This window comes from Alexandromys fortis, unplaced genomic scaffold (assembly GCF_014885135.2).
Source record: "Alexandromys fortis isolate MF-2015 unplaced genomic scaffold, M_Fortis_MF-2015_v1.1 scaffold_19, whole genome shotgun sequence".
Lineage (NCBI taxonomy): Eukaryota > Metazoa > Chordata > Mammalia > Rodentia > Cricetidae > Alexandromys > Alexandromys fortis.
Window position 1 is genome coordinate 15,020,988 of NW_026067890.1, and position 27,852 is coordinate 15,048,839.

At 39.4% G+C, this 27,852-nt stretch overlaps 1 protein-coding gene across 1 annotated transcript in view; it reads left to right on the plus strand.

Moving 5' to 3' along the window:
- Positions 1-12,400: 12,400 nt before the first annotated feature.
- Dkk2 (dickkopf WNT signaling pathway inhibitor 2) overlaps positions 12,401-27,852 on the plus strand; it is an 87,764-nt gene continuing 72,312 nt past the window's right edge. The window contains exon 1 of the mRNA XM_050155115.1: positions 12,401-13,270. Coding sequence (XP_050011072.1) covers positions 13,049-13,270 — 222 coding nt within the window. The 5' untranslated portion in view covers positions 12,401-13,048. The remainder of the gene's footprint in view (positions 13,271-27,852) is intronic.

Here is a 27,852-nt window from a genome sequence, read left to right on the forward strand (position 1 = left end):
AGCAGCCACTGCTTTTAACCACTGAGACATCTCTCAAGACTTTTTTTAAAAACAGAACTGCTCCCTTGAGTATTCACTTAAACCACTGAGAGTTGTTGCTCTACCAGGGATTAGATGATGGCTAGTGAGAAAATAATTTTCTGAGGGATAGTGTCTAAAGGAGACAGACTATTAAATACTCTTTATTGGTAGTGCACCAAAGATTTACTTAATCTAATGACATGGTTTTACTTACAGTTTTCTTGCTTTAAGTTGTTCTTCATGGTGTTTTAACTCCAATAAAAATGTGGATAAATTTTAAATGAAGAAAATGACAAGAAAGACAAGATTTCTTATTCACAGGAATTGGGGAAAATGAAGGGATTTCAAGTGCCAAACCACAAGGAAAGGTGACAAATGGGGACACAGAGAGAGGGTACAGACGGGATAGGAGGAGCCAGAAGGACAATCACGAGCATAAACACAGATAGTATATCATTGCATATTTTAAACAAAATGATTTGTATCAATTGGTATCATCCTCGGTGCTTCATAAAGTTTAGCTATTATGTTTCTGAAAATAATGTTTGGGGTACTGAGGCTGGAGCTCAGGCAACAGAATGCGTGCATCTGGCACCATATAAACAGGACATGGTGGTACCCACCTGCCATCCCAACACTCTGGAGGTGGAGGCAAGAGGATCAGAAGTTTCAAGTCATTTTCAACTACATAGGGAATTTGAAGTAAGCCTGGAGCCAGTCTAAATCAAAGCATGAATACTTGCTTTGTAAATTTAATAGGTTAATAATGTCTGGGTTATGTTTTATCTCTGTTAGTTGCCCCTATGTTCAATTCCTCCATTTAGGTTCTCTTTTTATAAGGAGATGTGGGCTATTTTCTAAATTATTTTCTCCATGCATGGTAGAGGTGTAGCCATAAAAAATATTGTGTCATGAGCTCTAAGGGGGCAGAGCTGTCATCTGAAGTTACAGCCAGACCAGAAGAGGATGGGAAGACAGACCATCAATCACCTTGCCGCAAATCTCCTTGAAGTACAAACAACCTCCCTCTAGTGTCCAAACAGGAAAATGTGCAAAGGCCACTGGAGCTTGGTGAAAACCATGTTTGCAGGGCAAGCTGAACCTTACCATTCATATTGAGGGCAGTGTGCACCACTATTCCTCTGACTCTCCAGTAAGCTCAGGGAGTTGATCTGCTCTTTGTGACTTAACATACTAGATATTAAAATTTATCTGAGGTCAGCTTGAACTACTTGTGTATCTGTAATTAGAAGGATGTGTATGATCCCTTGCCATGTAAATATTTATCAATGCCAAACTTTGTGTGTGAAGCAATGGGGTTCTGAAAACACTCTTAAGAACAGAAAATCAGAGTTTCTTTTCTTTTATAAAGTATTTGGGTTTTCTGTTATAAAATTCTATTCACAGCCCCATCTCTACAGTCAAGTGACATAATGTATCGCTTCTGTTCACAGACACATGTGAGAGCAGAGGTAGCAGAATTCATGTCCCTTTAGCCTAAGTGCAGCAGGAGAAAGCAAAACTGCAATAGGAAAGAAAATGTTATGCTCCGAAGTAGGTCTTTTGCCATTTCTTATTTGAGTAGTCAAATGAAAATGGAAGAGAAATTTTAATTGATAGATATTTGGGGTCTTTTATTTAATTGTTAAAAAGCCAATCTTTCGCTCCCCTCAGGGGGGCATTAAGTTACTAGTGTTTTCTAGATATTAATAAATAAAAATATGCCGGATGGTGATGGCACACACCTTTAATCCCAGCACTTAGGAGAAAGAGGCAGGCGATCTCTGTGAGTTTGAGGCCAGCCTGGTCTACAAGAGCTAGTTCCAGGAAAAGCTCCAAAGCTACACAAAAATAAATAAATAAAATAAAATAAAAATTAAAATTAAAAATGTTTCAATGTTCAAGTAATAGTTATGTATCCTAACATCAAAACCAATAGGAAAGAAGGAGAAAGAAGCTGTAAAATAGTAAATAATATTGAAATATATATTTGCCTTCTGACTGAGCCATCTCCTCAGCCCAGAGATTTGACTTTCATTCTAATGTTCACATTGGGCACACATGTACAGGCACAATACAGCGGGACACTGTTTCTAGGCATTGGGCTTTTCTTAACAATGCAAAAAGTACTTATTGTAGACTCCATTACTGTCTCTTTCCATATTCACTTACCTGCTTGACTGCTTTACCCACTTGTCCATGTATCTCTCCTACCTTTTCACAGTCAGTATTTTATGTCTTGACATCTCTTTGTGCCTGTTGCCTCATCCTGACTCTTTCTTCCTTGTTCAGTAGGTTGAAAGTCCTCCCAACCCAGTGAGGGCCCATCTGCTTTTCTATCAAGGCCCTAGCAAGTCACACCTTGTTATTTTATAACAAATACAAGGCCACATGCTCTTGCAGGATTGGCTCACATGTGACACCAAACCCATCTTCTGTGCTAGGGGAGAAGGTGGTATTCTCATAACATGGCAACCAGGAATCTTGACTCTCAGGCACAAGAACAAAGGAGGGCTCAGGGAAATGGGATTTTTTTTCTTAGCCAAGGGATATTTCTTTCTCAAGTTCAGTGGTCTAACTAGAATATGCTATGATATTCATCTTGGAAGATTTGTTCTTGGGAAAGTTTTATGGTCTGTATTTTCAACTCATTATGTTTCTGCCTTTCTAGAAAAATCTTACAAATTACTGCTTTGAGTATTTCATTTGCTGGGCTTTTAAAGAGCAAATATGTTGTATCTTCTTTCTTTCTCTATCTTCTGCATTTATTATTTCACATAAACTTTATCTCCTTCCCTCAGCATTTTCTTCCATTTTTCTTGTCATGTTTTTCATTTTTATTTCTTTTACAGCTTGACATGGTGCTTCTTTTAGAGTTGAATGTCTACTTCTGTGATAATTCCTTTATTCTGCTGTTTTTCAATTTCAGTTTTTCTTAAGCATACCAGCAAAAGTCTTCTGCTATAATTGACTTATAGTGCTTGCTCATGGTTTCAATATTTTTCTTCATATCTTTTAGAGTATTTTGAAATTAGGAGGTTACGGTTTAGTGTGCTTCCCAAGCAATTTTCTTTGTCCTTTCTATGGCGACTTTTTAAGTCATTATCCTGGTTTTCCTTAAATTAATTTGTATAAGATTGGGCCGCAATCCTTTTTGGTTGCCCATTTTTAAAACGTGTTTTCCTAACTAATTAAGAGGTTGACCAGAAGTCCATTTCTGGTGTTATTACTTTTGGTATTAACATTCATGGTTTTTGTGGGTTTTCTGAAGGGATTTGAAAAGGTTTTTTGCTTTTGTAATCTCCCTTTCACTTCAATTTTTCCTTGTCTGTCTGTGTTGTCCTTGGCCCTCTGGGTTTATAGGCCTGTCCCGGGAGTTTCTCCTCCCAGAGATGCTCTGTTCATTTAGCGTCCACCAAAGTTCCTCCCTCCTGGTTTGGGTGACTCTTTTTCAGGTTATCAGGCATCTCCAAAGGAGTCCTGTAGGATGACTAGTTCTTGGAGGTCCACTAATGGCTCTCAAACGTCTCTCATAGAAACTGTGATCTTGAAATCTGTGACATGGTTTCCTTGACCTCTAACCCAATGTGACTGTAGGTGTTTCTCGGTGTGTGTGATCATCTTGGTTCTGTTACCCTCACCCTCACATCCCCTTTCTGGTTTTATGCTGCCCATCACTGTGGGGATTAGAAGTACTAACTGTAACTCCCGCAAGCCCAGACCACCCTGTGCCCACACTTCTTTTCTAGATGGTTCCTCTTTAGCAGGAGAAGTCAAGATGGAGTGTGTGAGCATAGAAACAGCTTATTGAGGTTGCTTTGCAAAGAATCAGGGTAAAAGGATGTCAATGGGTGATGGACAGCTGCAGCAGCTGCAGTAGGGTGGGTGCTGCTGCCGGTAGATTTTGTTGTTTTCATCTTTTTCTCCAGGACCCAGAGAAAGTTTCAATAATTTGAAGCTTTTTATAATTCAGGACCAACCTTTGTATAGGCCCAGGGACAGAGACAGCCAGTCCCCTGTATGTAAAGTTTCCTGAGTTTAAGATCACTAATCAATTATTTGAGGAACATTTTAACCTTCTATAGGAGAGGAATAACTGAATTTATTCATTTATTCTTTGATAACTGTGATATAGTAATGACCTTTTAAATATTTTTCTCCAGAGAAATGACTTGTTCATAAAGTCTTTATCATTCATCTTCCTTATTTTTATAAGAGAGCATTAGTGAATGAACCTGGAGTTCTCACAACATTTCACACTGGTTTAAGGACCTGACAGTTGTTTTTTAACTGCATTATTACAGCTCCCAGGAACTCTTTGGTTTCCAGGGAATAATATCATAATGTGTTGTAATTTCCACCCCCAACTTACATAGATTTACTTAGGGGTATGACATAGAATGATTTTGTTTCACATATTTTAACATTAAATGGCTACTCAAATAAAATAATGTGGTCATACTATATTCAGGAAGAGATTTCCTAGTAAATGCCTTGTATATTAACATATTTATGAGTCTTAGGATTTGGCTAAAGGAAATAAAGGAGTTTGAGCTGTTATATAACTTTTGGTTGAACCTTGTAGCTATGGAAATTTTAAATAAATTAACCTATAAAGTATTACTAATATATAGGCAGAAAAATTAATGCAATTCCATGAATTTGAAAGTAGCACTTAGAAGGTTCCAGATGTACTTTGCCCTGTGATGTTAAAAGATGTTTGGCCCCAGTACTTGCTAGCTTTAGTATTAAATGGAAGAGAAAATCCTTTTTTGAGATTATAACTCAAAAGAAAGTTGCCAAACAGGGCAAGGCAGCTAAGATTTGCAATCTCAGCATTTGGGAGCCAGAGGAAGGTGCTGTGGGATAATGCTTTTGTACACCGTAAAAATTTGTCACTCATATTGATTTAATAAAATGCTGATTGGTCAGGAGCCAGGCAGGAAGTATAGGTGAGGCAACCAGATGAGGAGAATTCTGGGAAGAGGAAGACAGAGATGCGGTCATCATTCAGATGCAGAAGAAGCAAGAAGAGAATGCCCCACTATTAAAAGGTACCAAGCCACGTGGCTAAACATAGACAAGAATTATGGGTTAATTTAATTTGTAAGAGCTAGTTAATAATAAGCCTGAGCTAATAGGCCAAGCAGTTTATAATTAAAATAAGCCTCTGTGTGTTTCTTTGGGACTGAATGGCTGCAGGACAGGATGGGATAGAAACTTCTGCCTACAGGCAAGAGGATCACCATGAGTCTGGGGTCAGTATGGTGTATATACTGAATCCCAAGTCACCAAGGGTCACACAGTGAGACCCTGATTTTAAACACCGAATAATAAAAAAGTTAACTATATTATGTTCTTTGATCATATTTACAAAATTAGAAGTATAAAAGGCATTGAGTGAAGATTTAAGAATTTCATTTTAATATACAAAATGCTGTTGGGAAACAAGGCTGTTACAGTTTTAGCAGTACTAAGCACACTTGCTGTGTCATCAGAGACATTATTTGATCTGCACATATATTCTCAATAGTAACAACACACATGCATTTTATGAAGTTTAGATGGGATCACAGCCCAACCTAAACTTAATTTGAACTCACTGTACCTCAAATGTCTTGATAATTTAAAGACTTAATGGTCAAGTGTACATACGTTAGCAAATGATTTCATAAGCAGTTTCGGTGAAATTAGATAGTCCCCCTGCTTCCACATATTTCGTGCTGTCTTGAACTAATTAAAGGTGCTCTGATTCCAAGCAACTATTAATTTACTCAGCAAATTGAACAAATTAAATTAAATAAATGGACAAATTAAGTTAGTAATAGAATGACTTGCTGATTGCTAGACCACTCACTTTCTGATTGCTGCTTCCTTATTCTTTGATCTGCGATGATTTCATTTTTGTATCATGTATTGCTGTTTTATTGTTTCCATCTTTCATTAGCTAGGTACTCTTTAAACAATGTAGAAATGACCTTATCTTCCTGGAAAATAGCTTTCATTATTTGATTTTGTTTTCAAGGTCCCAGAGGAATCTTAAAACCACACATAGACTCTCCTGGTTGAGTTCAAATTTAGCCATATGTCACATACAGAAAGAATTTGAATAACTTAATATCAGCACTGCTCTAGAGGTCAAATGACAATAGAAAGACATTTAAATCACACATTTAAATAGATATGGAGCAAAGCTTCTCTGTTACATATAAGAACTTGGGTAGACTGCTTCACACATTGTGTATGAAAATGTTAGTTTCCCCAAGTGTTTTAATATGTACGACATCTATAAACCCATCTGTTGTAGCCTGAGTTGTGTTCTCTTCTCCTGAAATTTACATGTTCAGGTCCTAGTGCCCACTATATAGCCAGACTTGGAGACAAGTTCTTTGAAGAAGTGATTAAAATGAAGTCTTAAAGGAGAATCCAATCCTATGTAATTGGTGTGTCCTAATATGAAGATATTTTTCACTATTATTATTTTCATTAATATGTATCCTTAATCAGTTACCTATAAAATTCCATAAACTAATTGGTCTTATTTTGACTTGGTCACATTTCAAGCTATTTTTGAGCTTCAGTGATAATGATTTATATTTTTATAGTTTGAAAAGCTGAGATCTAATTTAAGATGATAATTCAAAGAGAAATTAAATACATTTTATGCTTTCTGCTACTAAATCCAGTTATGCTTCAAATACCAATATTAAATCACCCTTGGGGGTGTTCTTATTTTTGAGGATAATCTCATTATTCTTTCGTTCATATCACAACCCATTTTATATATCGTATGAGTTAAGGTTTTTCTGTATTCATTATTTATGTGTTAGGTTACTGACCAGTTTAAAAAAACAAAACAAAACAAAAAAATTATACCATTACTGGCTCAATTACACTGTCTCACTGTCTTTTTTCCCTTTTTTGCCCTCCCTTCCTCCCTCCCTTCTTCCCTCCCCTCTTCCTTCCTTCAGTCTCTCCCTTCCTTTATTTTTTAATATTTCTTACTAAGCATAACCAAATAATTTCTGACAGAATGTACTTTCAGGTTGAGTACTTTCTCAATTTAAGTAATGTTCATTTTGGAAATTTCCTCAATATTTAGGCAGAAATAAATCCATGTTGTTGTTGGCAAGTTGAGTTTAGAGTATTTTTCCTGCTCACTGTGGCTCCCAGACCTGAGCAGTCAATGGATTCTGATAAAGCTACTCACCCAACAAACATAGCCCTTCTCCAAAAAAAAAAAAAAATACCAAAAGCAGACATTTTAAACCTGTTTTTGCTGCTTCCTTGTTAAAGATTCATATAAAAAAATTAAAACTTCCAGCCAGTCCTAGCAGTGCAAGCTACTCAGAAGGCTGAGGCAGGAGGACCACAAGCTCAAAGCCCTCCTGAGATCCAATTCAACATAAGCAGTTTAATGAAACCAAGCATCAAAATAAAAGGTAGAAAAGACTGGAGATAGATGTCTCATGCGTAGAGTGCTTACTTATCATGCACTAGACCCATGGCTTCAATACATACAAAAAAAAAAAAAAAAGATCACAACTCCTGACATTTTGTGTGGCTTCTGCAGAACCCTGGGGTTCTAAAGACCTGAGTCCTGACCACCTTAGTCCAGACTATCTAAAACTTATTGCTTCCCAGAATGAAATTTCTTAAACTGAACGTCACAAATGACCAAATAATTTCTGACATAATAAACTCCAGAATAAACTGAAGAACATAGGACTCTTCCTCTTATGCCACTTGCTCCTTGTTGCTTCCATACTGTTTCCTTTTCACTGTTTCTTGAGACAAGGTTTTGCTGTGTGCGCTAGGAGACCCTGGAACTCATTCCCTAGTCCCGGCCTACCTCGGACTCCCAGCACTTTTTCTACCCAGCTGCCTGAGTGTTGAGCTTACCAATGTGAGCCACCACACTCAGATCTAGCATTGTTTCCAAAGGTGAATCTGAACTTCACAGGAAAAATAAATGTATTGCCAGGAAGTACATTTGGTGTATATAAGCAATGAAGATGTGTATCAAAGGGAGAAATTTATATTTGAGTATGTGGAGATTTTTTTTTTCTAATTCCCACCCCATGTTGGAATTACGCGCACAGGGATAGATACAAGTCTATCTATTGGAGTCTTAGGTTTTATTATTTGGATTAAAAAAAAACCTACTTGCCTTCATACTGCAAAGGAACAAGCTACATAGCAATTTTCTTTCATTTGGATATCAGGGAAAACATTGGGAAGATGACTGATTTTTCAACCAGACATTGGTCAAGCAGTTATATTTTAATCGTTTATTTGTGAAATCTCCTGATCTGTTTCATTTGTATGTGGCTGTGTCAAGCCCAGGCCAAAGACTCACCCATATATGCTGAAGTCTCTTTTATTATCTCATCTTCTGTCCATTGGATGAAGGCAGGATACAGTCAGTAGTGTAAAGTAAGGCAAGCATCAAATATGAGGTTCAGGTTTTTTTTCTCTCATATCTGAATTCATTCTCAAAGATGTTAGTGCTCATTAACATCTATTAAAATCAGTTTAAATGCTGTTGATAGAAGCATATGCTATTGTTGTTCTTTTTTTTTTTTTTTTTTTTTTTTGATTTTTGAGACAGGGTTTCTCTATAGCTTTTGGTTCCTGTCCTGGAACTAGCTCTTGTAGACCAGGCTGGCCTTGAACTCACAGAGATCTGCCTGCCTCTATTGTTGTTCTTTAGGCAGAATGCGTAACTTCAAATTCCCATTGGTTAAGAACCAAATGGTGAGGACCACTGAGTAACAGGATCTAGTAGTTTGGTTCACTATCTAGGAAGGAAAATTATAACCATATTTTCCAGATCCTTAACAACTACCAAGATTCATCTATGTCACCAATGTCTTTCATATCCTTTTGGTATATACAAGATGACTTGGAATCCTGTGTGCCTACAGGGTTGTAGTCTTCCTTCCCAAGTCGGCCAAGATCTAATACTTTGTTCGTAATAACCACATACTTTCTTCTGGATGGAGAGATTTGACTCTACTTATGTACAGTCTTCTCTTTATGTATTTTCTCTGCAACTATGTTATTGCCAGTGAGCTAAAGTCAATCCTCCCCACGTGAAAGAAGATAGTGTTTCTTCCTATTTAAGAAAACACACAAGAAGAAAACATATGTGGATTTATGACAGCTGCTCAAGGAATGTGTTTATTCAGTTATTGATTTTGTATGGTTGTATCTCTTTGTATGTATAAGTTATGTGTGTTTGTGTGTGCCAGATAATTATATAGACAGCATTTGGATCATCAATGGCATAAATTTTTGCTTTCTTTTTAGTCTCAGATGTGATTGTTTACATTTAAGTGTTTCATTCCATATATTCAATTTCATTTAATGTAGAATATTTGCAAAAACAAATTTTATGTGAATTTTTTTTGTCAGAGTCTCACTGGGTATCCTTGACTGGCCTGGAAGTCACTATGTAGATCAGGCTGGCCTTGAACTCATAATGACCACGTGCCTCTGTCTCTGGGGTGCTTGTGCTGCCATGTCTGGTCTGATTATGTGAACCCTGCATTGAACTGTGTTCTGAAGTTTGTGTCGTGTTAGATTCTAGATGGACTCATTATCAGGATCCTCAAATCAGAGAGATTTATTCAGTAAGTACACTGTAATCGACATTAATTTTCTGATCAGACTACACATGGGAGGTGTGTGTGTGTATGTATGCACGTGATTCAATTTTGATTGGATATAAAGTGTGAAGTGACCAAAATAGGCAAAGATTCTTTATATTTTTCTCTTTTAACTTGATTTTTTTCTCCAGCTAGGGTCAAATTGTATTTCCTTTCAAACAAACTATGACAATGTATTGCACACATATTTAACTACCTTGTGTTTCTTTTGTTTCAAAATATTTGTCAGAGGTGACTAAGCTAATAAAAGAAACTTTTGTGTGAGTCTTATGGCTAGAGTTTGATTCTTGGAGGCTGTGCAAAGACAGAAAGAGTGAACTAATTCCATCAAGGTCTCCTACAACCTCCACGCACTGATAACACATAAAAGTTGTAAAAAAAAGTAATAAAATATTCTTTAAAATATCTGAATTGATACATTCCTAAATTAACCCCCTGCATTTTTTGTAGTTTACTGATTGGCAAATCAAATCAAAACAAAAGCAAAAGAAACCACCTATTCGTAAAGACTAGGGGCTTATTCACAACATTTCCTGCCTGTCTTCCATTAGAGCCTTGCTTATCCTTAAAAACTTATAAGTTCATTCTTCAGTTTACACAGGAACACATGCTATTTGCTGCACAAAAACTATATATTTATGTGTGTTATTTATTTTAGTAAGGACCTTTGCCATGAGATATTTCCTCCCTTTAGACAATGTTAGATGTTCATTTCATTATCATTTACTCCGGACACTGTGATTTAGCAAATATCCGGGTTTTTTTTTTTTTTAATCTTGATGGATAAAGATTTTGTGCCTGTCGATGTAGTAACTCCTGACTCTTCCTTTCTCCAAGCCCTTGAGAACCACTATTCACTCTTCATCTTGAACACGTGTGGCCAGTGCTTTCTACTGCATCTTTCCTTCAGGATTCAAACGCGCCATTCTTATGCATTTTAAAAAGTGAAACAACCATGAACTATGAAGACATGGTGAAGACAGTTGTCTGTGATCTCAGTATTTTGGAGAAGAAGGAGAGGAGGAGGAGTCAGGAGAATTACTAGATTGGAGTAATTTTGAGCAATATAACCAGAACATGTTCTAATAAATAAATAAATAAATAAATAAATAAATAAATAAATAAATAAATAAATTTTATCTTATAGTCATAAGACATCCAAAGACAAGGCATGTTTTATTTCCTGTTTGGTTGTATATTCTAAAAACAAAAAAACCATGGCCACCACCTTGTCTTCATAAAAAGTTTCAGGACAGGATGACTACCCAGGTCAGGAAAGCAAAACGCATAACTAACTCTGCCCAGGACATCCCAGTTCTGAATGCTCACCTTAGATCGTTGGTGGAAAATACAGGAGTCACTAACCCTTCCCTTACTGACATGCTAAATTCGGCTCCTGGACAGGCTGGTATATGCCAGAATAATCAGGTGTGAAAGAGGAGAGTTACATCCAAAAATTCTAGAGTGTGTTGCTGGAATGAGCTTCTCACAGCAGGACGCCCCTGTCTGTCTCCACGTTGCGCCTCAAGGACACTGTTAGTGGTTGCGTGAAGGAGCTCCAGCTAAGGAAACACGTAACAACCTTTGCTCTGGTCGCCCTGGGCGACCAAACTTCTCCAAACCCAGAGTTTGCTGGCAATGCTTGCCTCCTGTAGTGTTTGTGCGCCTATCTGACCGATGCTGCTGGCGCCCCCAAGTGCTGCAAGCCAGTAGGCGCGTCCTGGATGCTCACTGAGCTAGCTGCTGGGCGACTCTTTAGAGAACTGCTGAACTGGGAGCCTTAAGGGCTGACCCAAAAGGCCATCCTCGGACTGGGAGGGGGAGAGCTGCGCAGGAGTCAGCACCCAATGCTTCCGGCCCATTCTGCCATTCACCCGGTTCCCCATTAGGCTTTTTATTCCTGACTGGGATTTCCTCTTTGCAAAGCGGACGCGTTGGCATCCTAAAGGTCAAGAGGCTAAGTCGCACACCCAGGGATATATTATCCCCTTCCTCCCACTCCTTGGATAGATAAATGTGTACTATGTGTGTGGGAATGAGTAGGAAATGAGGAAACGAAAAAGATCCAAGCACTTCAAACGGGGAAGCTCGTCCCCATTTCTACAGCTTCCCCCCACTCGCCCCCAGAATCCGATGTGCACCCCCATGATACACGTAAAGCGGGTCAGCCTCACATAGCCCATTAACCGAGAGGCACTGGCTAAAATCAAAGTAGGCTGCACAGAACCCACTAAGTTAATTTACAAATGTCCCACAGGGCTTTTCCAGCGCTCCTAGTTGGAGACTGGAGCTGGGTGGAAGAACTAAGAAAAGGCGGTTGGTGGCAGTCGTCACAAATGCGGACAACTTTTCTTCTTCATTTTCGCCGGTTTCCAAACTCCCAATCACTCCCAGAGATGTGATCAGTCACGATTATCTCCCCCCATGTTGCTCTGGAGGTGAACCCCAAGTTTTCGGTTGAAGGGTGAAGGAGGGGTGTGAGGGTAGGAAAGGTGGAAAGCAGGAGGGACAGACCCAGTAAGGGCGCCTACTGGGGGAAGGGGAGGCGGGAGCTTGCCGCGGGCGAGGTGGGGGGGGGGATGAGAGAAACGTTTTCACTCTTTGTCACTCTTGAATTGGGGGCGGAGGAAAAATCCACTGTGAAAGCTATAAAAAGAGAAGAGGGCGGGGGGAGAGCAGAAAGAGAGCTCTGGCCCTCTGTGCGGCGCGCATCACTTCATCGCTGGCCGTGCTTGGTGGCCCTGTGTGAACCAAGTGACAACTCTTCACTGTACGGGTGGGAGTGCGCTTCCAGGAACCTCAGCTCGCCTAGCTCACCGGAGGTCGGGGGAGAACTCTTAACCACCAGTTGCAAAACGCGCTGACTTGGAAAAGAGGGACTTGAGTGGTGCAAAAGTTGAGAGCTAAGGCGCAGGAAAGGAAAGAAGAGCAACCGAGGCTGAAGGAAAAAAAGTTGGGAAGGTTCCCGCTCCTTGAGCGATTAAGGGGAAAGGATTCAATCGCGGAAAATCGGGCAAGAGCTCAGAAGTGCAGAACACAGAGAGCTAAGCTCGCTTTGCGATCTGCAGGGCTGGGTCTTCCAGCACCTCGGGTCACGCCTCCTTGGCGAGAAGGCGCCTGGTCTTTGATTGCTTCCAGGGACTGCAGAACTTCCTGCCCGCCAGAGGAGCGGGTCTCTCTGGGGTCGCCTTTGCTCAGGCCTGGAGGCTCCAGACTTGAGTCCAGGAAGGGCTGGGGGAACAGTGTCTGTGAGGAGCCCACGCGCCCACCTGAGGGGTTGAGTGTCGGCCTCCTCCCTCTCCTGACATTCACATCTCTTGGGGCTCCACCCCACCGCGGGAACCCCTCATCAGGAGATGGCCGCGCTGATGCGGGGCAAGGAATCATCCCGATGTCTACTCCTACTGGCCGCGGTGCTGATGGTGGAGAGCTCCCAGCTTGGCAGCTCACGGGCCAAACTCAACTCCATCAAGTCCTCTCTGGGAGGGGAGACTCCTGCTCAGGCTGCCAATCGATCTGCGGGCATGAACCAAGGACTGGCTTTCGGCGGCAGTAAGAAGGGCAAAAGCCTGGGGCAGGTAGGAAACCCCCTCAAATACACTCTTCAGCCAGGAGAGGTAGGGATCAGAGCTTCTGCGCCCGAAGTTTGCCTTTGCGCCCAGAAAGAGTCAAAGCCTTACTCAGACCAGGTGTGGCGCTTAGGGCTACTTGGGAGGGGGTTCATGAAGCTGGGTCTGCATGGGCACTGAGACTTGGGCGATATTTTGCTGGTCTTTGGGATGCTTGTTTAGAGCGGGGGCGGAATATTTACGTTGAGATACTTTTCAAGATCTGGTGCGTTTCTTTGGCGAAATGGCCGGAATGGTCCTTCCATCTAACATGCAGATGCAAAGGATGCAAGCAGTAGCTGACAATAGCAACTGAGATGTGCTTGCTAGCCTGGGTTCTAAGCGCTTGGGGTGTTCGCTTGTTTAATCTTCACAACGCTGGAAGATAGGGCCCGCTGCTTTCCCGTCTTCAAATGAAATGTTCATATTGTGTCCCAAACTCACAACTGGTAGAAGTGACAGCGCGGGGTGTAACAGGGAAGCGGGAATTCCGGCACCGAAAACAATTTACGCTACCGAAAAGCAGACTTGCTCTCTTTCACGGTTCTCTTTCTCTGCCAAATTCTTTGCACTGGCAGGCAAGACCGCCAATAGACTCGCAGTTCCCCCTCAAGTAGAACTGCGCATAAATCAACCGGGAGGAAGAAAATAACGAGGCCACAGTGACAGCTTCTGAGGTGCCTGCAACACAGCAGGAAAACCAACCCGATTTTGAGAGAGGGAACTTCCCAGGGGTGTCTTGGTGTCTGTCACACAGGCAGTTTGATTGACAGTCAATTGTGAAGGGTTACACACACCAGAGCAAAGCAAACAGACGCACTGGGCACCAAGTGTGGTCAGCGCGCAGAGGCCAGGAGAGGGGGCTCTGTGGGCACCGCGAACCACCACAGCTCCACCTTCTGCTCCTTTTGTGGAAAGCCAAAATCGAAGCCAGTTTGCCAAACAGCACAGGCACAGGCACAACGCACAAGTGTCAACCAGAGGGGGAGGTCCAAGCTCAGCAGATGCGGGTTTTCCTGATTCCTCAGAGTTGAGGCTGCGCCCGCTTTCAGCGCGTTGTCATCGGCTGCAGCTGCCCACAGCCCAGGAGGCAGAGGGAAGACTGGCAGCTAAGGCTGGACAGCCAGGGAAGAGTCTGCCTGAGCTTGGTCCCCTACTGCCCTCTTATGGTCTGCATGTCTGGTGCTGCCTGCCTGCCTGCTTGTGTGCCTCTGTGTGTGTGTGTGTGTTGCTTTTGTAATTTGAGAATATTTCCCAGGATTTTGAAATACCAAACATTTCAGCTCCACTCTGAAAGGACTGCAAAGTCTACAATCCCAGGAATTTAAAAGAATTTAAGGAAAGTAACAACAACACCACCAAAAAAACGATACATACATGCACATGGGTACATCCATACATGATATTCGCACATCTCTCTCTCACACGCATCTCTCTTACTATTGCTTTTTCCCTAGAAAACACCTCAACATTTTCAACAGCAATTAACCTAACCTCCTCTTTGGAAGTGCATCATGAACTGGGACCATCACGAGCTGGGGTTCTGGCCTGGGAGGACATTAGCAGATAATCTACTACAGAACACCCACACCTCACTCCATCTTCTTAGTTTGAGAGAGCTTTAGTTCTCCCAAGAAGAGAAGGATGTAGCATCTCTCCGGGCTCCTCACTGTTTTAATCAGTGCCCATCTTGGGAGTTCCCGCACTGTGCCTTTACTTCTGACATTACTTCGGGTCCTGATCCCTCACGTCCCTCTGTCAAGTTTGTTATGCCAGAAGCCATGAGTGCTTTCCAGACCGGACTGAAGAGCATATATCTGAGTCTAACTTAGGCTTTACGTTTTGCTAACATACCTATAGACAGGTAGCTATGCATGATTGTTTCTTTCCCTCAAAGACCTCCTTATTTATGTTTTTTAAAAAGTGTTTGCGGCCACAATTCAACTCCTCGAATTGAATATCTAATTACTAACTTTCCAAATAAGTTGAATTCTTGATATGCCCTTCAGAACTTAGTGTATAAAATACATTTCATTATAGGTTCTTAACTATAATTAAGAGATTCTGAAAATGCAGAAGTGGGTTTGTGAAAAAGTCTAACCTGCTGGAATTAAAAGTAAAACAAAAGGTCGGGTGGGTGGCAGGAGGAGAGTCGCTATCTAGGAGAACTCTGTTGTACCTATTCCGCCATCTCACTTACGGTTTTGTCTAAGGCATGCGTTCTCATCAAAAGAGAAATGATTCTTTCTTTGAAGACGAGAAACAAATTATTTCAACATTTATTATTCTATCTTCTTTATTCCATGGGACATGCTGTCTCCTAAATATTAGTAGTTGTTTTTCCACAAATAGGATATCATTTTTTAAAACCAGTTCAAGAAAAATGAATCTGCTTTTTAAAGTGGGGCAATCTCTAGAACATCAATGTTGGTTCCCAGAATTTTTTTTACTCACCATAATAGCAAAGTCCCATTGAGAAGACTGGCAGCAGCTGTTTCTATATCACCACTCAAGGCCTAAGACGTTCAGTTCTGTCCATTGCCTTTAGTGATGACATTGAAATATCTGTCTTTAAAGACGGGAAAATCTCTAGGGCACAACCCCACTCCCGTCGGAAGATCAGAAACTTAGTCTTTGACCTTCCTTACTTAGTAAACTGAAATTTAACAGCCCATCTATTTTAAAAGTTCATAATAGGGAGCTAAAATACAAATTTTACTGCCATTGCAAGGTTTTTCTTTCGGAGAGATGTAATGATTTGTTAATCCACAAAAGGGAAAATAGAAGTAAGGAAGCGCCATGATTTCTCAGAATTGGTTCATCTTGATTTCATGGAAGTGTTCTTAATTTATAGGTTTTTCCTCTTCTGTAGGAAATGTGGGTGGGTTGTAAATTATTCCTAGAAATACAACTTTGTATTTTCAGAAAGAAAGAGCACAGAGAAAAATCACATTGCTGGCGAGAGGTGTTGCAGGCACTCTTTTCACTTCTGGTGCGAAGCGGCATAGAAAACACTTCAGCATCCTTTCCAGGACACCATGAAGACTTACGGTGGGAACTGACAAAGAAAACCCAGGGTGGTACTGTTTCATTAGCTGGTACAAAATAAAGTAGGAAAGGTGGTTTTGATAATTTATTCAGAAATTTTAATTTATCTTTCACTTCTGGCATTGCTAACGGGTTTTAAAAACTAGCGTGTGCTGTATATGTGTACAGGACAAATCGTGTTCCACAATTGCTACATATCCATGATATTTATATATTTCAGTTCCTAGGGGAAGTATTTTACATATTTGAAACCAAAGATAATTTTACGTACTATCTTCAAAATCATGAGAATATATATATTTTTATGCCGTTGCCTGATTGTGCCCCTATATCTTTCCATATTGAACATTATGGACCACCTTCGAAATAAACTTAAAAATATACCAGTGCAATTAAACAATCATTTTATTATGTGCAGTTCACAGTATTTTGTGTGCAAATGAAAAATGTTCTAGATTTGTGTTTCTACGCATTTCTGTCACATCTCAGTTGCTCTTAATAGATATATTTAACTTGAAAGCAAACTATAGAGCAAATTCAAATACTTCTAAAAGTGACAGGTAGATGATTGGTCAGTGACAAGCAGTTATATTTAAGAAGTTGACAAGCATTTTTTTTTTACATGTCTGTTTAGTGTAATCCCAATTCTATGACTTTTAAATAGACAGTTGAATAGAGCTGGAAGAACAGTTGTTAGGATTAAGTAATATTTTGAGTAAAGAATTACTGAAATTTACTGAACTTGGTTAGAATTGGGAGACCTGGTTAGAGATCACTAATAATGGTAGATTTCATTTTGTTTAATAAAAAACGCGATATTTATTTGCACTTGTGAGAATTCATGAGAGTGCCCACTAATATAAACTATGCCGTCGCTTCTTTGTAGCGGCTGGCTTTGCTTTCTGAAATAATCCAAGATTTCTTTTAACCCTAGCCCAACTTCTCCCTGCTAAGAAATAAATAACCTGCAAACACTTGTTGGATATCGCAATACAAATATATCATTTTATAATTAAGCTTTCAAAAATCATGTAAAACTCTTTTGCAAGAATCTGCATGGGTATTCCGTTACGTTCATGATAAGTCCTGCAGAATGGGCCGCCGATACAAGTGGAAGGTTGCCCATGACTAGCAGGAGAACCATTTTAATGATAATCTAAGTACAAACATCCATCATTCTACTTTCGTGCTAGACTAGAGTGAGCAAGAGGACAAGGTGACTTAAATTCACTCCAGCTGTGACTCTGACCGAGTGTAGACTTTTTTATTATTCCCTCGGATACAGAGTTCTGCCCTCTTCTCTCCTTTCCCGACTGTTTCAAATTGATGGTTAAAGTTACAGCAATGCCATAGAAGAGGAACGGTATACTCCGTTTTAGGAGAATATTTGTGCCTTCTCTTTTTACACGAGCAATCGTTTAAATTGTGCGTTAAAATCGTCTGTGGAGTTTTACAAGAGATTTATCATAATTAATAGATTTACCATTTTAAATCAGCCCTCTCACAGATAGTTAACCTTTAATATAAAGCTAATATAAAAGTGAACTACAATCTTATTTCTCCCCACGACTCCCTGAACACATATTAAAGTTGATTTGCCTCATTATACCTCTAGTTGTTGGTATTAATCTATAAAAAAAAAGATAAACCCATCTCATGTTATTTATCTTATCATTGGTAAGATTTATGACATATAATGTCTGCATGAGTCTCTTTGACATTTTTACTAAAAGGCTTTTATATATTTTAATCCTATTCCTCCCCTTCCGCCATTTCCCCCAAGATTCTCCTCAACCCGTATCCACCCAACTTGTTTTTTTTCTCTCTCTCCCCTAATATCTGAAATTTGAAAAAAAAATGAAATTAGTAATAATTCATGGATTTGTTTTTTGATTTCTTGGCATTGCTTTTTAAAGGTTGCATAGAAACATTCAATATATAATGCACAATGAAATTTAATATTAGTGTTTCAGATAAGTTATCAATATTTTCTTCTTTTTCTATTGACTTTGGATAGAAACTGGAAAGGGACATCATGTTTTCCCTCATTGTTGTTTTGGTTTTATTAAAACAAATCCAAACCGTTCTCTCAAACAAAGAGGTCAGTTGATATAAAATTTGGGAAGTCATTTTTTTTCTTTCATAAAAAAATAGGAACATCTGTCCACAGGATAAAAAATCACCATCCAAATATTAAAAATAATGGCTTTTCAATGAATGTTTCATGATGACAACTTGGGTCACTGCCTGCTTCGGTTCCAAGGCAATAACAGGAAGGCCACAAATAACACCAATATCCAGTCAGAATCATTCTGGAGAATTTCTGCCATGAATTGTTTTCTGGTAAATGATAAATTAAATCAGAGAGATCTTTAAGATTGGTGATTTCAACCTGATGTTGAAATTTTTGTGCTGTTAATGAAGGAATTAGCTTAAGGTATAGTAGCATTAATTCACACCATTGAATCTATATGGCAGATTATTTTTGAGACCTTACAATTAGTTTTGATTTAGCTGCATTAGAAAAGCAGAAGTCAAGTCAATCAGACCACATGAAAACAGTAAAGTTTTAAGAGCTCTCCAGCTAACTCGTTCACATAATGAAGAAACGGGACCAATGTACATCACTTCTTTCAAACCTTCAGCAGCATCCGTTTAATTTATTTGTTAATATATTGTAATTTGATATACATAATCGTTTAAATTCAAGTACCTTAAAGTTACCCATTGAATGGCCCTATCCTGTGTAAAACAAAACTTTGAAAAATCAATGAATGAATAAGTACATTGCACGATGAGATGAATCAAAGCCTCACAACAAGAAGAGATAGCAGCTTTCAATATTATGATTTACCATGTGGATGAGGTAAAGTATATATTCCTCCTTCTGATGAGAAGAAGAATTAGTTATCATCAAATGTATGACTTCCTTAAACAAGTTTGCAAATTCTTAAAGCGTATACTAAATTTTACTAAGAGGTACAATTGACTTACCATCTACTTGGTGTCAGACTTGACTCCAAACCCCCAATTGTAGTAACTCTTTTAATCTTCTAGATAGCTTGAAGCTAACTGTAATATCCTTACATTTCTAAATGATGAAGTATTTGAAAGCATGAGGCTGGAGAGATGGTTCAGCAGTCAAGAGTGCTTGGTGCTCTTTAGAGACCCGAGTTTAGTTCCTAAAACCCAAGTCACGTGACTCAATTTGCCTTTAGCAACACTCCAGGGGATCTGATGCCCTCTTATGGCCTCTTTGAATGCCTGCACACAGGTCACACACACAGATACACACACAAATTAATTAATTAATTAAAACAATTATTTTCCTGAGTTAGTGATTATGCAATTTGTACAATTCATAAAGTGCAGAAAGCAAAAATCCTGGCCCTAGGCCATCTGATATTTGAGCTAGTATATTTAATTACCAGCTTCTGATATTAGTTTGATAAGTTTATTCTTATTCTGCATTTATTTAAGAAGAGTATGTAGTCCTTTTTTTTTAGTCTTTCTAATATTGTATAGTGATGTGGGTTTACCCATAGCTGTGTTAAAGCATACAAGGAAACAAGCCATCTATGGCTGCCAACTGCTCCTTGAGTACCAAGTAGTCCAGAGCTTGGGACTATAAAGGCAGAAAGCACAACAGTATACATACCAAAGAGGGGTCTGCTTAGTCTTCCCTAAAAAGCAAGGGAGTAGTGACTAAACTATGTGGTGTGAATGGAGGGAAGACTCGAACTCATATGAGCCCCGAAAACCACAAAATAGACCAACTAAGCATCATAGACATTGACACACTTTTCTCGCTGAATGCCGGCATTAAGAGTGACAATGTATCACTGTCATAAAAGGGAAGCTGGCTCATTACTGGTTAACTAGCAAAATGATAGGTTGAAAATGGAAGGAAGAACAGCTCAGACTTCAAGGATACAATCATAATAAGCTGGGGTTTTAATACCCAAGGCAATATTAGTTACTCAACCACAGGAACCAAAAATAATTGAGCATACTCAAAGAGTCTGCTCCAACAAAATCAATCTGATGCTGTTTAAAGTTAAAACAGTTCCTCAAGAGCAAAACTCTCAATTGCTTTTGAGTGTCTAGGCCCAAATATTGTGATCAGAATTCAGAGGGCTGTCGTTTTACTTTGCATATTAGCTGTCTCTTTGAAAGGATCCATAAATTGAAGGTGTATTATTTTCACGCCATCTCCTCTAGTTTTGACAGTTTTCTCTTGAATGATGTTTTCATAATTCACACAAATTAGAAGTAATTTTTAATAATATTGAGAATTAAATTCATCTCACAGAAGTGTGCAATAAATACATTTCTTTTAACAGGGCTGTTAGAAACAATAGTATCTGCTGATAGTATTTTTATCTGGATGAAATATAAGCCTTCATCCAAATGGGAGCACAAAGGAAATTTTCAGTTTCAAATCACCTGAAACTGTAGTTATCTGTAAATGGTGGTGTCCTCTTACACAGCCTTTATGGGTGACTTGACCTGCATTGAGGTGTTTTCTTTTATTTATTTATTTATTTATTTATTTAAGATTTCTGCCTCCTCCCCGCCCCTGCTCCCATTTCCCTCCCCCTCCCCCCATCAAGTCCCTTCCCCCCCCATCAGGTCCCCCTCCTCATCAGCCCAAAGAGCAATCCGGGTTCCCTGCCCTGTGGGAAGTCCAAGGACCACCCACCTCCATCCAGGTCTAGTAAGGTGAGCATCCAAACTGCCTAGGCTCCCACAAAGCCAGTACGTGCAGTCGGATCAAAAACGCATTGCCATCGTTCTTGAGTTCTCAGTAGTCCTCATTGTCCGCTATGTTCAGTGAGTCCGGTTTTATCCCAGGCTTTTTCAGACCCGGGCCAGCTGGCCTTGGTGAGTTCCCGACAGAACATCCCATTGTCTCAGACCGTGAGGTGTTCTCTTGAAACCTAAAGTCCTCGTCTCCCTAGTATTAATCTTCACACTCTATGGTCCGCTGTTAACTCCTTATGCCTAAACTTTCCCTCTCTCTGACATTGTGCTGTTTCCGTTTTCTTTCTTTCCTCTGCTGATTACAGACTGTAGTCATCTACCTGCAAATCTGGGCACTCCTCACAGTCCCGTTCTGTTTGTTTCTTTCCTTCTCCTATTTTCACTCAGTGAAAGATAGGATTTTCCATTTTAAAGACTATTAACCACTCATATTTACCTTTAAGATGATAAACCCCACAAGTTTCCCACACTGGTTTTGGAAACCACACCAGAAATAACAGCAACAACATATGAGCCCCCAGTAACAAAATGCAGACCTTTCACGCCTAATATCAAATTGTCAGAACTTGACTGGCGGTGGTGTCTAGTGTCTAATCCGAGCACTCGGGAGGTAGAGAGAGGCAGGCAGATCTCTGTGAGTTCAAGGCCAGCCTGATCTACAAGAGAACAGGCTTCCAGGACAGGCTCCAAAGCTACAGAGAAACCCTGTCTCAAAAAAATTTCAGAACTGAGGCAGCCAAGCACTTAACTTCTGCGTAACTGTCTCTCTCCTGAAGATGAAAGAAAGCTACGGGGAACCTAGCAAGACAGGGACTTTGCTTTTGTCTTTTTAAAATCTCGGGACTTACATGATTTTTAGCTTTGCTTTGTGGTACATTTGGTGTTGAAGAGTTTTATGTTTGATTAGAATGCAAACATAGCAATGATTTATTCTTATCAAGTGCTACATATGATAAAATGTACAAAAATAGTTAAATAACATTTTTCTGTATAACATGAATGAGATAGTAAAGAAGGCTATAAGTTTTGCTATGTCCTAAAAGATGAGCTGTTATTTTCAGGGTGAAGACTCTTAACTTTCTTTTCAAACTGACTGACTCCTAAAAAAAAAAAAAATGCTTGAATTTGATAACCAAATAAGGTCGTTGCTATGTGTTTAACCATTCAAGATGGATGTCTTTATAGAAAAAAAAATCAAAATAGATTTCATCATCTACAAATTTAAATATTTCAAGAACTCACACAAGAGATTAAATTAATATCTGAATGGCACAGTGGCAACCGCTCAGTTTTACTTTCACATCTTATAGTTGAGGGAGTGAGGTTGAGAGCGATGCAGCCCAGATGGTATCCATGGCAAAAGAATTCTCACTAGAACTTGGGTTCTCTGAATCTAATACAAGCCATTTAAGTAAGTGAAAAACCCTGCTTTCAGTTTATCCTGTGGTGCCATCTTTGCTCTGTGTAAGAATTAAATGTGTTGCCTTGAGTTAACTAAGAAAATACTGGTGGGGGATAAACTATGCACAGGTTTTTAACCATTGTGAGCTTGCACACGTTCACATGTGTTATCAAAGATGACCGTGCCACGGCGACAACCATATCCATGGCTCTTATGCAGGATTACTGAAGGGGAGCGGCTGTAATGATGCTGTCCGCACTTGCTTCCTCAGGCCTGACACGTCAGTGATGTGATTAGCAAGCAGCCCGGCTGAGCCTCCCCTGCAATAACTGGCATCCCAGAGGAACTAAGGATGGAGGATGCGAATTGCCGGACCTTGGTCCAAGCCTCTCTAGGATCGGGTCCAATGGTTTTGAAACTTTTCTCCCAGAGTCAGAAATGTATTTTATGTTGTGATCAAGTATGACTTTCTACTGTCACACTCCCCGCAAAAAAAAAAAAATGCTTCAAGTATATATTCTATTATGATTGACAATAGAGCACATTTTAAAATTTCGTTTATTTTCTTTTTTCTGCTCAGTTTTGTCATCATCTCTTCCTCCTTTTTTTCTTCTTCCTCCTCCTCCTCCTCCTCCTCCTCCTCCTCCTCCTCCTCCTCCTCCTCCTCCTCCTCCTCCTCCTCCTTCACCCACGCCCTTTGGAAGAACTGGTCATCCCTGCTGTAATTAGTGAATAAATCTGCAGCTTGAGTAACATTGAGCCAATGAGTTGTTAGCTGTGCTCAACGGGCTCTCAGGCACTCTTCTTGGCAGTTGGCCTCATTTTCTGCAGACATTCAGAATCCACTCTGCTGGTGTTGAAGAGAAAGCCTTGTGAAGAGAAAGCCTTGTTTCACTCTCTTAGCTCTCTGCCAGCCATGGGCCCAGACAGGCTGGATCTCTTCGGTTGCTGATGCTTCATGTCTTTCTCTCTCACTACTGGTAGATGTGAGCAATAGTTACGGGCCTTTGCTATTTTGCTATTTCTGGCATCTGTAAACCCTGTATTCACATCCTATTTCTATACACATGCCATCGACACTATCATACACTGTTCCCCAGAATTTGCGATTGAAGATGGCTACCATTTCCACCTGGGATGCTAGGTAGCCCTGATTAGACACATGCAGAGTAGTCAAAATCACCCATCTTGGTGGACTTCCTCCAGGACATCAGTTATCACCCAATGCATTTTTATTATTGCATCTCCAGTAGTTTTATCTCCTGTCTTTGTAAATTAGAAAGTATTGCCTCTTCGCAGTTAATATCATTAAAAATTGCTTTACAGAAAAAAAAACTTGACTTTTATCTTAAATTTGTGAATGTCAGTTGTGAGTCACACAATCAACTCAAGTAAATTGTGATTCTGAAATCATCACTAGTTTCCATGTTGCTATATTAACACTTTTTTTGTGGGGATAAAAGGTGTAGGTATAAGAGATTGAGAGTGGAAAGTGTTTTCAGGTTTAAAAACTTTTTATTATGGCCTATTGGTTTGGGTTTTCTTGAATTTTCTTTTAAAAACCTCCGGCCCAGCTAATATTTTCACAGTTCTGATAAACATTCATTTGTTCTTATTCTTGTATCCCACGAGCACAGCCTCCCTGCCTGCCCCTACAATGTTCTGCTAGAGACTTTTCTTCCTGTTATACCTAAGATGTGTTCCTTGTGTGCTATATTTTGAACACATAATGGATCACACAGTTTAGGATTCATAAGGTTCAGGGAGATGATTCCGTGTAAAGTCAAACTTCATTAATGTGAAACAGTATCAGCCAGGACAGAAAAAAAGTGGGTGGACTGGGAAGAGGTTCTTTTTAAATCTTTAAAACAATTTTATTTCACATACCAGTCCCAAGTCCCTCTCCCTCTTGTCCTCCCACTCTTCCCATTTTCTCCCCATCCCACCCCACATCTACTCCTCAGAGAGGGTGAGGCTTCCCATGGGGAGTCAACAGAGTCTGTCACATCACTTGAGGCAGGACCACGGCCCTCCCCACTGTATGTAGATGGGGTAAGGTATTCCTCCATAGGGAATGGGTTCTAAAGAGCCAGTTCAGGCACTAGGGATAAATACTGGTCCCACTGTTAGTGGTCCCTCAAACTGCCCCATGCCACACAACTGTTTGCTTAACTATGTTTATAACAGCATTATCCATAGTAGCCAGAACCTGGAAACAACCTAGATGTCCTTCAACTGAAGAATGGATAAAGAAAATGTGGTACATTAAACAATGGAGTACTACTCAGCGGTAAAAAAAAAAAAAATGACGTCTTGAAATTTGCAGGCAAATGTATGGAGCTGGAAAAAAAACCATCCTGAGTGAGAAAGCCCAGATCCAGAAAGACAAGCACAGTACAGCTTCACTCATAAATGAATATTAGACATAAGACAAAGGATAACCAATTTATAGTCCATGACCCCAGAGAAGACTGGAAACAGGAAGGGGTTCTTTTCCAAAGCTGTTGAAAATATAATACTCTGTTAAATATGAATGATCTCCTCAGTACCATAGTAACTGATTATCCATCCTACATGGCAGGAATCGAATCTCAGAGTCTTAAATATAATGGACACACACGAAAACATTAAACTTCTTTTCAGAAAATTGATGTGATTCTTTAAAGAATTATTATTAATTTCAGAGCCCTTACCTTCAGAATAATTTTTAGTGTTACAGGACAATGGAGCAAAAGGTAAGATGACAGACAGCCGACCCTTAGCTTCTGCTCTCTCCAAGACAGTGCGTTTCTTATTCTTCCCTGTCCCCTGCCAACTGGTGCTAACTTTGTGCTTTCTGGAATCGCACTCAGGTGGAATCAGAGAGTACGCTGCCCATTTTTTTTAAACCTAGCAACATGCATTTCAGTTTCTCCCTTGGCTTTTTATGGTGTTTTTGTAAGATAAATTGTTCTCCAAAATAAGTAAACAGTCCTAATTTCGTTTACTGCAAGCATAATTTACTACTTCTGGTTTCCTCCTTAATGAGAACATGTAAGGACTTTTCATAAACATGATCATTCTTCAATAAAATGAAGAAAATAAAATGATTATAATCTACCGAGAAACCATAAAATGAGACGCCACACTGGCAAAAAGTAACGGAAACCAATATGGGCTATTAGGTTACATGTTTAGATTTTCAGGTACGGGTCTATGTATTTATTTTCTCAAGAGTTATATATGTTTGGACCGTTGATAGATGACTTAAATCAAACCTATTAAAAACTAAATAGTATTTATTTCTTCAAAATTCATTAGTGTTCATATCCAACGATCATTAAATCTAGAAACACGCTAGGGATTCTCCTCTAACGAAGATTGCTCCGTCTATTGCTGGTCAACATTTGCTGCTCTACTGTCATCTAGCTGCTGCCTCAATCCACAGGAATTCAGTATCAATCTCCATAAAATATATCAGTGCTTTATACTTCTGCAAGATGTCTTCCACACCATCTCTGAAGTGAGTTTTCTAAAGTTAGAATATGGTTAACTTATCTCCATCATCTGTCCATTTCTAAAGCATAAAAGCTAACTTTAATATTTCATGTGGTTATATTATTTCCCCCACTTAGTCCCTCAAATTATTTAGGGTGAGAGGCAGAAATGGAGTTTAAGGTCAAGCAGTCTTGTGACTGAAAGTGTAGTTCTGTAGTTGAGTGCTTGCATTAAATGCACAGGGTTCTGGGATCAGTCCACAGACTTTCAAAAATTAAACAAAATTAAAAAAAAACAATTAGTCTTGCATCTGTATAGTTTATTATTATATCGTGACACTTTTTACACACACACACACACACACACGAAACCAGCTAAAGATCTTTTCAGTGATACACCTAAAAATTCAGATGTAATTAAACTCTTTAGGTAAATCAATCAAATTTCTAATTATTTCCTTTTTTAAGTGCCTTAGACACTGTGTTCCCAGTCAACCAGCACTTATTAGACACACATGTATAATAAGTCCTTTGTATATGTTGCAATGAAAGCAATGTAGTATTCTTGAGGAAACCATGGAAATGTTGAGGTTGACAGAAGTTTGTTCCCAGGTTCGTGTAGTATAGAAGTGGGCCGAAACAGCTTGATGAGTTTTCATCAAGCTTTCTAAGGATGGACACGAAAACTGAATCTTCTTTTTATCTAGCTCACTTCAATTATATAAAACTAAAACTATTATCCTTTCTGTTATACACGAATGACACAAATCTGGGTATTAAAACAGTGATAAAACATTGTTACTTATTAATGTAAAAAGCAACGAAGCCATTTTAGCCATTCTTGACAGGCTGCACTGCAGGTGCATCAATGGACAGTCGGGATGACCTGTAGGACTGAGACTGTCCTATAAACAGCCAGAAAAGATCTGAGGGTGCCGAATACCACAGTGATAAATAAAGGGACGAGATCAGCCTTTAATTTCCCAAATATTTTAGCGGGAGTTAAAGTTTAACTATCTTCCTGTTTGTAAATGTTTTGCTGTTCCCTAAGCAAGTCTGATTTTAATTTTATGATTTGCAAAATACCAAAGAGACTTTAGTGGGAGAAGGCAGCTTACAAGGAATTAGAAGTATGGGAAGAAATAAAAAAAATGGAGTTTGGAATCGGTGGGGCCCTCAGCAATCGCTAATGAAAGCAATAACAAGGAAAGGACCCAAGACCTCACCACTGGGAAGCCCGGGAGCAGAACATGGGCTAAAATACAGCAGAGAAATCAATGCAATAGAAGACATATTTTGAAAGACATAGATTTTAAAAAGCACATACACATTTTATTTTTCCAAACTAGCCACTATGAAATTTCTTTCCTGTGGCATTAGAATATAGACATTTGTCCTGAAACTGACTTCAGAAGTAACCCACATGTTTATTTCTTCTTGGTCCTAATTTGTGACTATAACTAATGTCATGTATATTCATTAGTATATCACATTTAAAATACTTGACATTTTGTTCTTTCCTTAAACTCAGTGCCCATACTCAGTGAAGTTATCAAAAAAACAAAATACAGAATTGTTTCCAAAAAAAAATTTCAAAGCGTTCCCCAAGTCGTTCTAAGCCGAGGCAGTATTTTAACTGTAATCCTTTCAATGCTGGTTTAACACGGAAACCCTCATTTGGAATTACAAAATCTTAAACTTAAAAAAAGAAGATCCCTAGCATTATCTTGTAAACTGGTCTCCATTACAAAACCTGAGAAGAATTTTTATAAGACAGTTCCGCTCTCTGAGAGAACCACCATGTTCCAGCGTAGGCTGGAAGTATGTTCCCCACCCCAAGCCCACTCTCCCTGCAAGATACA